The following is a 17,783-nucleotide window of genomic DNA, read 5'->3' as shown; positions in this document are numbered from 1 at the left end:
TGTCATTTCGTCACTAAACTAATGCTTTTTTTTCTTCATTCAATTTCAGCACCCACAATGACTTTGTTGTCATTTTCTCATTCTAAATATTTTGTTATTTCCTAGTTATTTCCTCACTCACCATGTCACTTTTTTTGTCATTTTGTCACTCACAATATGACTTTTTTGTTATTCCTATGCACACTTTTTTGTCTCTTGTTATTTCCTCACTCACAATTTGCTTTTTCTCCTCATATCGTCATTCACAATTTGCTTCTTTTTTTTTGTCATTTTGTCCATTATAGTATGATTGGTTATTTTGTCACTCACCTTGTGACTTTTTGGTAATTTTGTCAATTACAATAATCTTTTTTCGTCATTCAATTTCAACACCCACCAATGACTTTATTGTCTTTTTGTCATTCAAAATATTTCGTTATTTCCTAGTTATTTCCTCACTCACCATGTGACTTTTTTTGTCATTTTGTCACTCACAATATGACTTTTTTTGTTATTCCTATGCACACTTTTTTGTCTCTTGTTATTTCTTCACTCACAATTTGCTTTTTCTCCTCATATCGTCATTCACAATTTGCTTCTTTTTTTTTTGTCATTTTGTCCATTATAGTATGATTGGTTATTTTGTCACTCACCTTGTGACTTTTTGGTAATTTTGTCAATTACAATAATCTTTTTTCGTCATTCAATTTCAACACCCACCAATGACTTTGTTGTCTTTTTGTCACTCACATTATGACTTTTTTTGTTGCTTCCATGCACACTCTGACTTTTTATCAATCTTTTTTTTCTTCTTCTTTTTTTTAAATTATAGTATGACTGGTTAATTTGTCACTCACCATGTGACTTTTTTTTGTCATTTTGTCAATCACAATTTGCTTTTTTTTTGTCATTTCGTCACTAAACTAATGCTTTTTTTTCTTCATTCAATTTCAGCACCCACAATGACTTTGTTGTCATTTTCTCATTCTAAATATTTTGTTATTTCCTAGTTATTTCCTCACTCACCATGTCACTTTTTTTGTCATTTTGTCACTCACAATATGACTTTTTTGTTATTCCTATGCACACTTTTTTGTCTCTTGTTATTTCCTCACTCACAATTTGCTTTTTCTCCTCATATCGTCATTCACAATTTGCTTCTTTTTTTTGGTCATTTTGTCCATTATAGTATGATTGGTTATTTTGTCACTCACCTTGTGACTTTTTGGTAATTTTGTCAATTACAATAATCTTTTTTCGTCATTCAATTTCAACACCCACCAATGACTTTATTGTCTTTTTGTCATTCAAAATATTTCGTTATTTCCTAGTTATTTCCTCACTCACCATGTGACTTTTTTTGTCATTTTGTCACTCACAATATGACTTTTTTGTTATTCCTATGCACACTTTTTTGTCTCTTGTTATTTCTTCACTCACAATTTGCTTTTTCTCCTCATATCGTCATTCACAATTTGCTTCTTTTTTTTTGTCATTTTGTCCATTATAGTATGATTGGTTATTTTGTCACTCACCTTGTGACTTTTTGGTAATTTTGTCAATTACAATAATCTTTTTTCGTCATTCAATTTCAACACCCACCAATGACTTTATTGTCTTTTTGTCATTCAAAATATTTCGTTATTTCCTAGTTATTTCCTCACTCACCATGTGACTTTTTTTGTCATTTTGTCCCTTACAACTTGCTTTTTTGGTCATTTTGTCAAATTACAATATGCTTTTTTCCTCATTCAATTTCAGCACCCACAATGACTTTGTCATTTTGTCACTCACAATATGACTTTTTTGTTGCTTCCATGCACGCTTTGACTTTTTCATTTTTCGTAATTTCCTAACTCACAATTTTCTTTTTTTTCGTCATTTTGTCCATTATAGTATGACTGGTTATTTTGTCACTCACCTTGTGACTTTTTGGTCATTACATCACTCACAATTAGCTTTTTTTTGTCATTTTGTCACTAAATATATGCTTTTTTTATCATTCAATTTCAGCACCCACCAATGACTTTGTTGTCTTTTTGTCACTCACATTATGACTTTTTTTGTTGCTTCCATGCACACTCTGGCTTTTTATCAATCTTTTTTTTTCTTTATTTTCTCACTCACCATGTGACTTTTTTTTGTCATTTTGTCACTCACAATTTGCTTTTTTTTGTCATTTCGTCTCTAAATTAATGCTTTTTTTTTCTTCATTCAATTTCAGCACCCACAATGACTTTGTTGTCATTTTCTCATTCAAAATATTTAGTTATTTCCTAGTTATTTCCTCACTCACCATGTGACTTTTTTTTTGTCATTTTGTCACTCACAACTTGCTTTTTTTGGTCATTTTGTCAAATTACAATATGCTTTTTTTCCTAATTCAATTTCAGCACCCACAATGACTTTGTTGTCATTTTGTCGCTCACAATATGACTTTTTTCTCTCTTCCATGCGTGCTTTGACTTTTTCATCTTTCCTCATTTCCTCACTCACAATCTGCTTTTTTTTCGTCATTTTGTCCATTATAGTATGACTGGTTATTTTGTTACTTTGACTTTTTCATCTTTAGTTATTTCCGCACACACACACACACACACACACACACACACACAAAGAGACCTTTTCGTCATTCCGTCACACTGAATACGATTTGTTTATCATTTCATCACCCATCACACGACTTGACTTTTTGCCACTCGCAATATGACTTTTTTGTCATTTCGTCACTCACAGATGACATTTTCATATTTTATCATTTCATCCCTCGTGATACAACTTTTGTCCTTTGTCATTTTCTCTCACACAATACGACTTGTTTATCATGTCATCACCGGTAACATGACTTGACATTTTGTCACTCACAATAGGACTTTTTTCATCCTCACTCAGACTTCATCATTTCCCAGCACAAAACACCGTCCACATACTTTTGTGAGGCTGATGCATCATTCAAATATGAATAAAAACATTTACAAAAACAACCTTATTTAACTCCGGTACAGCACTTGTGGTTGCATAATAAAACCCATTGAACTGAGGAATGTGTGCCACGTATCTAATCCTGCGTCATTTTAATCATGTGTGTCAAGAGAAACAATAAAGCAGCCACTACGGCTCGCTCCTCCGTTCCGTGGGATGAAAGTAGAACGCTGCGAAAAACCGCTGCAAAGTTTTCACGGTTGGAGGTGAAAGAAGTCCGAGATTATTCGTCTGCGCTTGTGTTTTTTTAAACCCCAACAGCTGGAAAGAATATGGCATCTTTTCGTAGGTTAAAGCCACCCTAGTGGCTCCCTGGAGCTTTGTCAAAAATGTATGAAAATTAGAAATAGTATATTTTTGTTTTAATATATTTTCTGTAGGAGAACAAACATGACACAAACCTTCCTAATTGTTAAAAATCCCACTTTTTATATTAAACATGATTCTCTGATGAGAGTATTTGGTGAGCGCCGTTTTGTCCTACTCATTTTGGCGGGCCTTGACCTCAACGTAGTTTGTTTACATGTACAACTTTCTTATACATATTTTATGCCACTCCTTCTTCGTCTCATTTTGTCCACCAAACTTTTTATGCTGTGCGTGAATGCACAAAGGTGAGCTTTGTTGATGTTAGTGACTTGTGTGGAGTGCGAATCAGGCATATTTGGTCAGCGCAAGCTAATCGATGCTAACATGCTATTTAGGCTAGCTGTATGTACATATTGCATCATTACGCCTTGTTTGTAGCTATATTTGAGCTCATTTAATTTCCTTTACTTATGTACTCTGTGTGTTTAGTTTATTTTTGCATGTCTCATGACACATTATCAGTATGTAATATTGGCTGCATTTCTCATAGTTGTTTGTGTGCCATGTTGTTCCAGACCACAGCAAACTTTTACCATCTTGCAAAGATTGTAATAAATCCATTAGAAGAAGACAGCCTGCCGTTTTCCTTAAACGTGGACACACACATTTAGACCTTTGGCCATTCTGAGCCAGTAATTTCCAGGAGTTATCTCATCCTGTGAGAAGCCTCATTTTTACTAATGATTTCCAATGTGTGGAATAAAAATTAAAGTACAACATTTCTGTCAACGAAGATTTGAGTCAGTCATTTTGATAGTAGGCTATTATAGACACATCAAGTGTTGCCTTCATTATAACACTTATATAAGACGTTTAAAGTCATTTTGACAGTAAGCTAATATAGCTAATATAGACGCTTACATCATGTGTTGCCTTCATTATAACATTAACATAAGATTTTTAAAGTATATTTGATAGTAGGCTAATATAGCTAATACAGACATTTACATCATGTGTTGTCGTCATTATAACACTTATATAAGACTTTTGAAGTCATTTAAATAGTAGGCTAATATAGACACTTACATTATGTGTTGCCTTCATTATAACACTTATATAAGACTTTTGAAGTCATTTGATAGTAGGCTAATATAGACACTTACATTATGTGTTGCCTTCATTATAACACTTATATAAGACTTTTAAAGTCATTTGATAGTAGGCTAATATAGACACTTACATTATGTGTTACCTTCATTATAACACTTGTATAAGACTTTTAATGTCATTTTGATAGTAGGCTAATATAGATACTTACATCATGTGTTGTCGTCATTATAACACTTATATAAGACTTTTGAAGTCATTTCGATAGTAGGCTAATATAGACACTTACATCATGTGTTGTCGTCATTATAACACTTATATAAAGCTTTTAAAGTCATTTTGATAGTAGGCTAATATAGACACCTAAATCATGTGTTGCCTTCATTATAACACTTATATAAGGCTTTTAAAGTCATTTTGATAGTCGGCTAATATAGACACTTGCATCATGTGTTGTCATCATTATAACACTTACATAAGACTTGTACAGTCATTTTGATAGTAGGCTAATATAGACACTTATATCATGTGTTGACTTCATTATAACACTTATATAAGACTTTTAAAGTCATTTTGATAGTAGGCTAATATAGACGCTTACATCATGTGTCGTCTTCATTATAACACTTATATAAAGCTTTTAAAGTCATTTTGATAGTAGGCTAATATAGACACTTACATCATGTGTTGCCTTCATTATAACACTCATATAAGACTTGTAGTCATTTTGATAGTAGGCTAATATAGACACTTACATCATGTGTTTTCTTCATTATAACACTTACATAGGACTTGTAGTCATTTTGATAGTAGGCTAATATAGACACTTATATCATGTGTTGACTTCATTATAACACTTATATAAGACTTTTAAAGTCATTTTGATAGTAGGCTAATATCAATCAATCAATCAATCAATGTTTATTTATATAGCCCTAAATCACAAGTGGGCTGCACATTTTGTCATTTAAAGTCATTTTGATAGTAGGCTAATATAGCTAATATAGACACTTACATCATCTGTTGTCGTCATTATAACACTTACATAAGACTTGTACAGTCATTTTGATAGTAGGCTCATATAGACACTTACATCATGTGTTGCCTTCATTATAACACTTATATAAGGCTTTTAAAGTCATTTTGATAGTAGGCTAATATAGACACTTACATCATGTGTTGTCGTCATTATAACACTTACATAAGACTTGTACAGTCATTTTGATAGTAGGCTCATATAGCCACTTACATCATGTGTTGCCTTCATTATAACACTTATATAAGGCTTTTAAAGTCATTTTGATAGTCGGCTAATATAGACACTTACATCATGTGTTGTCTTCATTATAACACTTACATAAGACTTGTACAGTCATTTTGATAGTAGGCTAATATAGACACTTACATCATGTGTTGTCTTCATTATAACACTTATATAAGATTTTTAAAGTAATTTTGATAGTAGGCTAATATAGCTAATATAGACACTTACATCATCTGTTGTCGTCATTATAACACTTACATAAGACTTGTACAGTCATTTTGATAGTAGGCTCATATAGACACTTACATCATGTGAGTCCTCATTATAACACTTATATAAAGCTTTTAAAGTCATTTTGATAGTAGGCTAATACAGACACTTCCATTATGTGTTTTCTTCATTATAACACTCACATAGGACTTGTAGTCATTTTGATAGTAGGCTAATATAGACACTTCCATCATGTGTTTTCTTCATTATAACACTTACATAGGACTTGTAGTCATTTTGATAGTAGGCTAATATAGACACTTATATCATGTGTTGACTTCATTATAACACTTATATAAGACTTTTAAAGTCATTTTGATAGTAGGATAATATAGCTAATATAGACACTTACATCATGTGTTGCCTTCATTATAACACTTATATAAGATTTTTAAAGTCATTTTGATAGTAGGCTAATATAGCTAATATAGACACTTACATCATGTGTTGTCGTCATAACACTTATATAAGACTTTTGAAGTCATTTCGATAGTAGGCTAATATAGACACTTACATCATGTGTTGTCTTCATTATAACACTTATATAAAGCTTTTAAAGTCATTTTGATAGTAGGCTAATATAGACACTTACATCATGTGTTGCCTTCGTTATAACACTTATATAAGACTTTTGAAGTCATTTCGATAGTAGGCTAATATAGACACTTACATCATGTGTTGTCTTCATTATAACACTTACATAGGGCTTTTGAAGTCATTTTGATAGTAGGCTAGTATAGACACTTACATCATGTGCTGCCTTCATTATAACACTTATATAAGGCTTTTGAAGTCATTTTGATAGTAGGCTAATATAGACACATTACATCATTATAACACTTATATAAGACTTTTAAAGTAATTTTGATAGTAGGCTAATATAGCTAATATAGACACTTACGTCATGTGTTGCCTTCATTGTAACACTTATAGGCTTTTTATTTTTTTATTTCGATTTTTTTTGTGTATTTTTGGTCCAATATGGCTCTTTCAACGTTTTGGTAATTTAGTGGCAAATACTTGCGAGTCCCATCACTTCAAACTGAAGACTGACCCTTCATTCAGGTTTTAGCTCTCTGTGGACTTTAGACCGAGGCTCACAGAGATGTATCGCTGTCAGCTATCGCTTCACGCCTCTCCCCCTTTCACCTTCCACGCCGGGATTTATCGGACGACCCCGACGGCTCAATGTCGGCTAATTAATTACGGTATTCAGCCAATTAGTTGTCGAGCGGCAATGCGTGCGACGCCTTTGAATTGATCAGTCACTTCTCCGCTCGCCGCTTCCTTGGCTGTCGCGCCCCCTCGCAGGAGCGCAAGCAGGTAGCCATGACCTTCTTCAATAATTCACTCGCACAAACTCACCCAGAGACGCCCGCTGAGTGGCTTCTCCTATTTATGTCCGTTTGTCCCAAACCATGAAATAGTAAATGGTAAATAAAAACAGAATACAATGATTTGCAGATCCTTTTCAACTTATATTGTGGTATTTAAGGCTTCATAATGCGCCACACATTTTCAATGGGAGACAGGTCTGGACTACAGGCAGGCCAGTCTAGTACCTGCACTCTTTTACTATGAAGCCATGCTGTTGTAACACGTGGCTTGGCATTGTCTTGCTGAAATAAGCAGGGGCGTCCATGATAACGTTGCTTGGATGGCAACATATGTCGCTCCAAAACCTGTATGTACCTTTCAGCATTAATGGTGCCTTCACAGATGTGTAAGTTACCCATGTCTTGGGCACTAATACACCTCCATACCATCACAGATGCTGGCTTTTTGAACTTTGCGCCTATAACAATCCGGATGGTTCTTTTCCTCTTTGTTCCGGAGGACACGATGTCCACAGTTTCCAAAAACAATTTGAAAGACCAAAGAAGAAGCCACGCTGTTGTAACACATGCTGAATGTGGCTTGGCATTGTCTTGCTGAAATAAGCAGGGGCGTCCATGAAAAAGACAGCGCTTAGATGGGAGCATATGTTGTTCCAAAACCTGTATGTACCTGTCGGCATTAATGGTGCCTTCACAGATGTGTAAGTTACCCATGCCTTGGGCACTAATACACCCCCATACCATCACAGATGCTGGCTTTTGAACTTTGCGTCGATAGCAGTCTGGATGGTTCGCTTCCCCTTTGGTCCGGATGACACGATGTCGAATATTTCCAAAAACAATTTGAAATGTGGACTCGTCAGACCACAGAGCACTTTTCCACTTTGCATCAGTCCATCTTAGATGAGCTCGGGTGGCGTTTCCGGGTGTTGTTGATAAATGACTTTCGGTTTGCATAGTAGAGTTTTAACTTGCTCTTACAGATGTAGCGACGAACTGTAGTTACTGACAGTGGTTTTCTAAAGTGTTCCTGAGCCCGTGTGGTGATATCCTTTATACACTGATGTCGCTTTTTGACGCAGTACTGCCTGAGGGATCGAAGGTCCGTAATATCATCGCTTACGTGCAGTGATTTCTTCTGATTCTCCGAACCTTTTGATGATATTACAGACCGTAGATGGTGAAATCCCTCAATTCCTTGCAATAGCTCGTTGAGAAATTGTGTTCTTAAACTGTTCGACAATTTGCTCACGCGTTTGTTCACAAAGTGGTGACCCTCGCCCCATAACTTGTTTGTGAACGACTGAGCGTTTCATGGAAGCTGCTTTTACACCCAATCATGGCACCCACCTGTTCCCAATTAGCCTGTTCACCTGTGGGATGTTCCAAATAAGTGTTTTGATGAGCATTCCTCAACTTCCTCAGTCTTTTTTGCCACTCGTGCCAGCTTTTTTGAAACACGTCGCAGGCGTCAAATCCCGAATGAGCTAATATCTGCAAAAAAATAACAAAGTTTACCAGTTTAAACGTTAAATATCTTGTCTATTCAAGTGAATATAAGTCATATTTGCCAACCTTGAGACCTCCGATTTCGGGAGGTGGGGGGCGGGGCGGGGGGCGTGGTTGGGGACGTGGTTAAGAGGGGAAGAGTATATTTACAGCTCGAATTCACCAAGTCAAGTATTTCATATATATATATATATATATATATATATATATATATATATATATATATATATATATATATATATATATATATATATATATATATTAGAGATATTATCGGCCGATAAATGCGTTAAAATGTAATATCGGAAATTATCGGTATCGGTTTTTTTTATCGGTATCGTTTTTGTTGTTGTTTTTTTATTAAATCAATATTAAAAAAACAAGATACACTTACAATTACTGCACCAACCCAAAAAAAAGAAATACTTGACGAAATACTAAGTCAAGTATTTCATATATATATATATATATATAATATAAGAAATACTTGACGAAATACTACGTCAAGTATTTCATATATATATATATATATATATATATTTAAGAAATACTTGACTTCCAGTGAATTCTAGCTATAAATATATATTTCTTTTATTATATATATATATATATATATATATATATATATATATATATATATATATATATATATATATATATATATATATATATATATATATATATAAATAATAAATACTTGAATTTCAGTGTTCATTTATTTACACATATACACACACATAACACTCATCTACTCATTGTTGAGTTAAGGGTTGAATTGTCCATCCTTGTTCTATTCTCTGTCACTATTTTTCTAACCATGCTGAACACCCTCTCTGATGATGCATTGCTGTGTGGCACGTACAAAAGTGCTTTCATCAAATGCACTAGATGGCAGTATTGTCCTGTTTAAGAGTGTCACAACATTGCTGTTTACGGCAGACGAACTGCTTTACGGTAGACAAAAACGTGACTGCTGTTGTTGTGTGTTGTTGCCGCGCTGGGAGGACGTTAATGAAACTGCCTTTACAATAAACCCACATGAGAAACCAAGAACTCGCCCTCCATCATTCTACAGTTATAACATCATTGGGCAGGTACGCTGTTTATATTGTGGGTTAGGACTCGCCTGAATTTCGGGAGATTTTCGGGTGAAAATTTGTCCCGGGAGGTTTTCAGGAGAACCTCTGAATTTCGGGAGTCTCCCGGAAAATCCGGGAAGGTTGGCAAGTATGATATAAGTTGAAAAGGATTTGCAAATCATCATATTCTGTTTTTATTTACCATTTACACAACGTGCCAACTTCACCGATTTTGGGGGTTTTGTACACATTGTGACCCTTTTTCACCCCTACTAAGTACTTAAAAAAAGTGATTTGCTTTCCTTTTGTTGCTTACATCAGACAAAAACATCTCTGTAGTCTGTGAAGAGGAAGGATGCCTCTATGCTAATGAACAAGCAGTTTTTTTTTATAGTGCAACAATTAATCCTTGTTGTTTTGTTTTTTTTATTCTGCTGCAGTTGCAGTGTAGCCGTGCCACTGTGCTGATAAAAAAAAACTAAAGAAAAAAAAATGGCTCGTTTTCCCCTGGAACAAAGATGCATTTGTGCATAATAGGCTGCATGCGTGCCAGTGATTCACAAACAAGGCACCTGCAAGGAGTGTTTTTCCAGTCTGCAGAAATGCCTTATTAAAGTTGTTAGGTGGATAGATAGCGCCATTGATTGGCTTTATATTGAGTTATGGTGTGGACGGCACGAGGGTCTCACAGTAGCTTTTAACCACCCTCTACTGGTGAGAATGCATCATGACGTGAGCTCCTTCTCTCAAAGGGTATGTTCTTTTTTTTCCCCCCCCAGGATTACATTACTGACACACTTTCTTTCACTAGCTTTCTGTTGAATGGCTTTGAAAAAGGCTGACGTTTGTACTTAAGGCATTAAAAAAACAACAAGTACAACAAAACTATGTTTTCAGCACAAACCCGTTCAAGATTAGACAAACAAACAGTGTTCAGGGTTACAGAACAGGAACGCTGATGGGTCGCCACGAGGCGCCCCGTAAAAGATTAGAAAAAGGTAAAACGCTGGGGAAGAAGATGAGTAAAAAAATACAATCTAGACTGGGCTCCAAAGAGGGCCTAGTCTGGAGTGGGAAAAAACCTTCATGCCATGCACACATAAACATGTTGTATTTAAACGGGAGTTGGGGCCCTGGAGGTCAACTGCTGCTATGAAGCGCTGCCAGCCGTCCATCACCCCGAAGGGGAATCAAGCGGTGTTGAAGGCGTGGGGTGGGGGGAGTTGTGTTGTGTGTGTGTGTATATGCCCATTGTCTTGGGTGTGTTGATGTAACCACGTTAAACCCAGATTCCGATCTAACAAAGGTCTTAACTCATTCTCTTTCTATGCCACATCAATGTGGAATGCGCTCCCAACAGGCATACTTGCCAACCTTGAGACCTCCGATTTCGGGAGATGGGGTGGGGGTGGGGGGCGTGGTTGGGGCGGGGGCGTGGTTGGGGGCGTGGTTAAGAAGGGAGGAGTATATTTACAGCTAGAATTCACTAAGTCAAGTATTTCCTATATATATATATAGGAAATACTTGACTTTCAGTGAATTCTAGCTATATATATATATATATATATATATATATATATATATATATATCCATCCATCCATCCATCCATTTTCTACCGCTTATTCCCTTTTGGGGTCGCGGGGGCGCTGGAGCCTATCTCAGCTACAATCGGGCGGAAGGCGGGGTACACCCTGGACAAGTCGCCACCTCATCGCAGGGCCAACACAGATAGACAGACAACAATTCACACTCACATTCACACACTAGGGCCAATTTTAGTGTTGCCAATCAACCTATCGCCAGGTGCATGTCTTTGGAGTGTATATATATATATATATATATATATATATATATATATATATATATATATATATATATAAAATAAATACTTGAATTTCAGTGTTCATTTATTTCCACATATACACACACATAACACTCATCTACTCATTGTTGAGTTAAGGGTTGAATTGTCCATCCTTCTATTCTCTGTCACTATTTTTCTAACCATGCCGAACACCCTCTCTGATGATGCATTCTGCTTCGTCTCCTTGTTGTGTGCGCAGTTGTGCACTCTCTAAAAGCCCTAGACGTTAATGTCACATATGCATGTACAGTAATGATAAATGATAAATGGGTTGTACTTGTATAGCGCTTTTCTACCTTCAAGGTACTCAAAGCGCTTTGACACTACTTCCACATTTACCCATTCACACACACATTCACACACTGATGGAGGGAGCTGCCATGCAAGGCGCTAACCAGTAGATGGCAGTATTGTCCTGTTTAAGAGTGTCACAACATTGCTGTTTACGGCAGACGAACTGCTTTACGGTAGACGAAAACGTGACTGCTGTTGTTGTGTGTTGTTGCCGCGCTGGGAGGACGTTAATGAAACTGCCTTACAATAAACCCACATAAGAAACCAAGAACTCGCCCTCCATCATTCTACAATTATAACGTGATTGGGCAGGCACGCTGTTTATATTGTGAGAAAGAGGACGTGAAAACAGGCTGTCGACACGTCACTCAGGTCCGCCTGAATTTCGGGAGATTTTCGGGAGAAAATTTGTCCCGGGAGGTTTTCGGGAGATGCGCTGAATTTCGGGAGTCTCCCGGAAAATCCGGGAGGGTTGGCAAGTATGCCAACAGGTATAAAAGAAAGGGCATCTCTATCCTCCTTCAAAACCGCAATAAAAGTACACCTCCAGGTAACTCCAACCCTAAACTAACACCCTCCCCGGATTGTTAATAATCATATGTAAACTATCAAATGTAGATACTTTTCTTATGCCTTCTGATCTCTCACTCTCTCTCTATGTCCACTACTTGCTGTACATATCCTTACCAAGTCAGACCTACACTGTTTCAATATCCATTACTCTGTTCTCAATTGTTGATGACTGATGATAACAACCAAACCTAACCCCCACCCTCCACTCCCCGAATTGTAAATAATTCAATGTATACACCCTGATGATTATCTTGTGTGATGACTGTATTATGAGGATAGTATACATCTGATAGTATATATCTATATCATGAATCAATTTAAGTGGACCCCGACTTAAACAAGTTGAAAAACTTATTCGGGTGTTACCATTTAGTGGTCAGTTGTACGGAATATGTACTTCACTGTGCAACCTACTAATAAAAGTCTCAATCAATCAATCAATCAATCAATGTAGTGTCCATAGGCCTGGGGCCGTTCTGCATGCAAGCAAAAGTTCGACTCCAGGTGTCGTTGAGAAGGGAGGGAGGGAGGGCAAAAGCGTCCATCATTGAGGTGTCCTCGGGGGGATGTTTTCAGAACAGCCTGCTCCTGCGTCAAGCCCATTCGAGGGAGTCAAATCGGAGATTAGGATTTTTGTTTTTCCGCGAGCAGACATTACAATGGCTTGTCTGGTCTATTCGTTCAGGCTGGCCCCCATATCCAATTTTTCCCTTTCAACCAGCTTTTCCATGATGTGATCCATCTTGCGATTCAGTTCAGAAATCGCCCCAGTCTGTGATCCCACAGCCCGGCCCAAACCTTCCATTGCGACGAACAGCCTTTGGGCTCCTTGAATGGTTGCCATCGTCTTACGAATTTGACGATACACCAGAGCAATGCCCAGCCCAATCAGCAGGTGCCCCGCGATCCCGGTTCCAAATAGGTAGATGTCTTCCACGTCCTCGATGGAAAGGACTGAGAGGCACATGATTCTCCATTTATCCCAGGAATCTCTCACGTACCCCTCAGCAATGGTTCCATCAGGGAACCATTGAACCATTGAAAGGAATGAGTGATATTCCGTTCCTCCTTGTGTTGTTTTAGAGTCCAAGCGCATTTTTTTTTTCCCCCCGCAGGTGTATGAGCCGAGGCGTTATGCCCCGGGGAGACGTGCCGACAGTGCACTAGGCGGTCTCGAACCTTTTTATCCGTCGTCGCACCTGAGGAGGAGAGGCCTCCCCGCCCCCTCGCCGCCGCCACCAAGCCGAGACGTGCCGTCCTTTGACGCCATGTCCCTCACAGACAAACACAAAGTGAAGAGGCAGCGGCTGGACCGGATCTGCGAAGGTAAGAATCCCATTTTTTTGAGGGGTACACATCACGATGGAGTACAGTGGAACCTCAATTTACGTATTTAAACGGTTCCTGAACAGGGTTTGTTGTTAGAAAAGTTTGTATATTGAAGCAATTTTTTCCATAAGAAAGATGGCTTTCAGATAGAGATGTCCGATAATATCGGCTGATAAATGCTTTAAAATGTAATATCGGAAATTATCGGTATCGGTTTCAACCTCCCGATTTTCCCGGGACGAATTTCAGTGCCCCTCCCGAAAATCTCCCGGGGCAACCATTCTCCCGAATTTCTCCCGATTTCCACCCGGACAACATTATTGGGGGCGTGCCTTAAAGGCACTGCCTTTAGCGTCCTCTACAACCTGTCGTCACGTCCACTTTTCCTCCATACAAACAATATATGCGGCTTTTACACACACACACAAGTAAATGCAAGGCATACTTGATCAATAGCCATACAGGTCACACTGAGGGTGGCTGTATAAACAACTTTAACACTGTTACAAATATGCGCCACACTGTGAACCCACACCAAACATGAATGACAAACCCATTTCGGGAGAACATCCGCACCGTAACACAACATAAACACAACAGAACAAATACCCAGAATCCCTTGCAGCACTAACTCTTCCGGGACGCTACAATATAAACCCCCCGCTTCCCCCTATGATTTATTTTGGAAAACCTTGTTACATTGTTTAATACATCCAGCGGGGCATCACAACAAAATTAGGCATAATAATGTGTTCATTCCACGACTGTATATATCGGTATCGGTTGATATCGGAATCGGTAATTAAGAGTTGGACAATATCGGATATTGGCAAAAAAGCCATTATCGTACATCTCTAGTCTAAAGCTTTGTTTACACTGCACAATGACCCCGGACAGGACCTATTGGGGATCAATACCTATCGATCGCCATCATTTTCCTCCCGATACACAGCGTGTTGGTTACCATAGCAACCAGGTGTTGACCTCATCTGATGGCCGTACTGTAAATGTGGTTAGCGCTTTGCTCGTAGGAGGCTCCGCTTTTCGTGTCCCCTTAGATTGCGGGTTGGATGCCTTCAATTCCACTGCATGCTTAAAGATGCCATAAATTGCGGGTGTTGTTGTCATAGGCTTTAGATGGCAGTAGTGGGAGTGGGGCCCCTGTGCCATTGTGTGTTTGCACATGTCTATCAGACCGTGTCCTGAGGTAAAACACTCCACGCTGTCTGGCTCCCCAAGAGGGTTCTTTAAGCTGCTGGAACCTAGTGTGCGGAGGACTTGACTCCGGTGCTGGGAAATGAAGCCAGTGCCAGTCTGCGTTATGTGCATGATGAAAAAATGTGTCTGGGGGGGCCAATGTGTATGTGTGTATAAATGATATGTACACATTTAGCTGTAAAAATGTGCTGTATGTGGTTTGGGTCCCTTTTTTCCAGGAACACTAATACCAAAAGTCACAATGTCCGATAAGAGTTTTAAAAACGTTGTGACAGACCACCTAAAATAACCGGAATAGAATTATACAGTTTTTTTACTGAATGGGACACCCAAAATCTATATAAAAATAAAGAAAGTGGGATTTACAATATTAACTATGAACAATAAAACACTGAATATAAACAACATTTTAACTGTTGTAAAGAAAAAAACACTTTTAGATGAGAAAGATTATATAAAAACAATACAATAGAACAGAGCTGGGCAAATATTTTGACTCGGGGGCCATATTGAGAGAAAAAATGTGTCTGGGGGGGGGCCAAGGTGTATGTGTGTATAAATGATATGTACACATTTAGCTGTAAAAAAAATCTTTCTTGGGTCCCTTTTTTTCAGGAACACTAATACCAAAAGTCACAATGTCCGATAGAGTTCTAAAAACGTTAAGACAGACCACCTAAAAAAACGAAATGGAATTATACAGTTTTTTTTACTGAATAGGACACCCAAAATGTACATGAAAATAAAGAAAAGTGGGATTTACAATATTAACTATGAACAATAAAACACTGAATATTAACAACATTTTAACATGTAACATGCCTGGTATAAAGAAAAACACACTTTTAGATGAGAAATATTGTATAAAAACAATATAATGGAACAGAACTGGGCAAATATTTTGACTCGGGGGCCATATTGAGAAAAAAAATATGTCTGGGGGGCCAATGTGTATAAATGATACGTACACATTTAGCTGTAAAAATCTTTCTTGGGTCCCTTTTTTCAGGAACACTAATACCAAAAGTCACAATGTCCGTTATGACAGACCACCTAAAAAAACGGAATGGAATTATACAGTTTTTTACTGAATGGGACACCCAAAATGTACATTAAAATAAAGAAAGTGGGATTTACAATATTAACTATGAACAATAAAACACTGAATATAAACAACATTTTAACTGTTATAAAGAAAAACACTTTTAGATGAGAAATATTGTATAAAAACAATACAATAGAACAGAGCTGGGCAAATATTTTGACTCGGGGGCCATATTGAGAGAAAAAATGTGTCTGGGGGGCCAATGTGTATGTGTGTATAAATGATATGTACACATTTAGCTGTAAAAATCTGCTGTACAGTATGTGTGTTTGGGTCCCTTTTTTCCAGGAACACTAATACCAAAAGTCACAATGTCCGATAGAGTTCTAAAAACGTTATGACAGACCACCTAAAAAAAACGGAATGGAATTACCGTATTTTTCGGAGTATAAGTCGCACCTGCCAAAAATGCATAATAAAGAAGGAAAAAAACATATATATAAATCGCACTGGAGCCTGGCCAAACTATGAAAAAAACTGCGACTTATAGTCCGAAAAATACGGTATACAGTTTTTTACTGAATGTGACACCCAAAATCTATGTAAAAATAAAGAAAGTGGGATTTACAATATTAACTATGAACAATAAAACACTGAATATAAACAACATTTTAACATGTAACATGCCTGGTATAAAAAAAATGTATATTTTGTTGTTTTCTTACTGTACCGAAAATGAACCGAACCGGGACCTCTAAACCGAGGTACGTACCAAACCGAAACTTTTGTGTACCGTTACACCCCTATGTCAAAGTGGAGGCACATAAATAAGACCGCCCACAAAACAGTGCATCCTGAAGGGACGGTCAGCAAGCGGCTTGAAAATGGTCTGTAAAACGTAATCTATGCCAGTGTTTTTCAACCACTGTGCCGCGGCACACTAGTGTGCCGTGAGATACAGTCTGGTGTGCCGTGGGAGATGATCTAACTTCACCTATTTGGGGTAAAAAAATATTTTTTGCAAACCAGTAATTCTAGTCTGCAAATGATGTGTTGTTGTTGAGTGTCGGTGCTGTCTAGAGCTCGGCAGAGTAACCATGTAATACTCTTCCATATCAGTAGGTGGCAGCCGGTAGCTAATTGCGTTGTAGATGCAGGTAAAAGGGTGTCTAATGCTTAAACTTAAAAATAAACAAAAGGTGAGTTAGGGAAGGCTATGCAGAATTAAACTAAAACTGAACTGGCTACAAAGTAAACAAAAACAGAATGGTGGACGACAGCAAAGACTTACTGTGGAGCAAAGACGGCGTCCACAAAGTACATCCGAACATGACATGACAATCAACAATGTCCCCACAAAGAAGGATAAAAACAACTGAAATATTCTTGATTGCTAAAACAAAGTAGATGCGGGAAATATCGCTCAAAGGAAGACATGAAACTGCTACAGGAAAATACCAAAAAAAAGACAAAAAGCCACCAAAATAGGAGCACAAGACAAGAAGTAAAACACCACACACAGGAAAACAGCAAAAAAGTCCAAATACGTCAGGGCGTGATGTGACAGGTGGTGACAGTACACCTACTTTGAGACAAGAGCTATAATGATGCATGCTTGGTTAT

General features: G+C 37.5%; 1 protein-coding gene across 2 annotated transcripts in view; it reads left to right on the top strand.

Annotated features, from left to right (window-relative positions):
• Positions 1-17,783, top strand: part of ctbp2l (C-terminal binding protein 2, like) — a 265,851-nt gene that overhangs the window by 141,416 nt on the left and 106,652 nt on the right. For both annotated transcript variants that reach the window (XM_061931702.2, XM_061931706.2), the window contains exon 2: positions 13,684-13,894. In XM_061931702.2, coding sequence (XP_061787686.1) covers positions 13,837-13,894 — 58 coding nt within the window. In that variant the 5' untranslated portion in view covers positions 13,684-13,836. The remainder of the gene's footprint in view (positions 1-13,683; positions 13,895-17,783) is intronic.

Source organism: Nerophis lumbriciformis, linkage group LG39 (genome assembly GCF_033978685.3).
Source record: "Nerophis lumbriciformis linkage group LG39, RoL_Nlum_v2.1, whole genome shotgun sequence".
In the NCBI taxonomy this organism is placed as follows: domain Eukaryota; kingdom Metazoa; phylum Chordata; class Actinopteri; order Syngnathiformes; family Syngnathidae; genus Nerophis; species Nerophis lumbriciformis.
The sequence above is the reverse complement of the archived record's forward strand: the minus strand, read 5'-3'. Positions and strand labels throughout refer to the sequence as shown.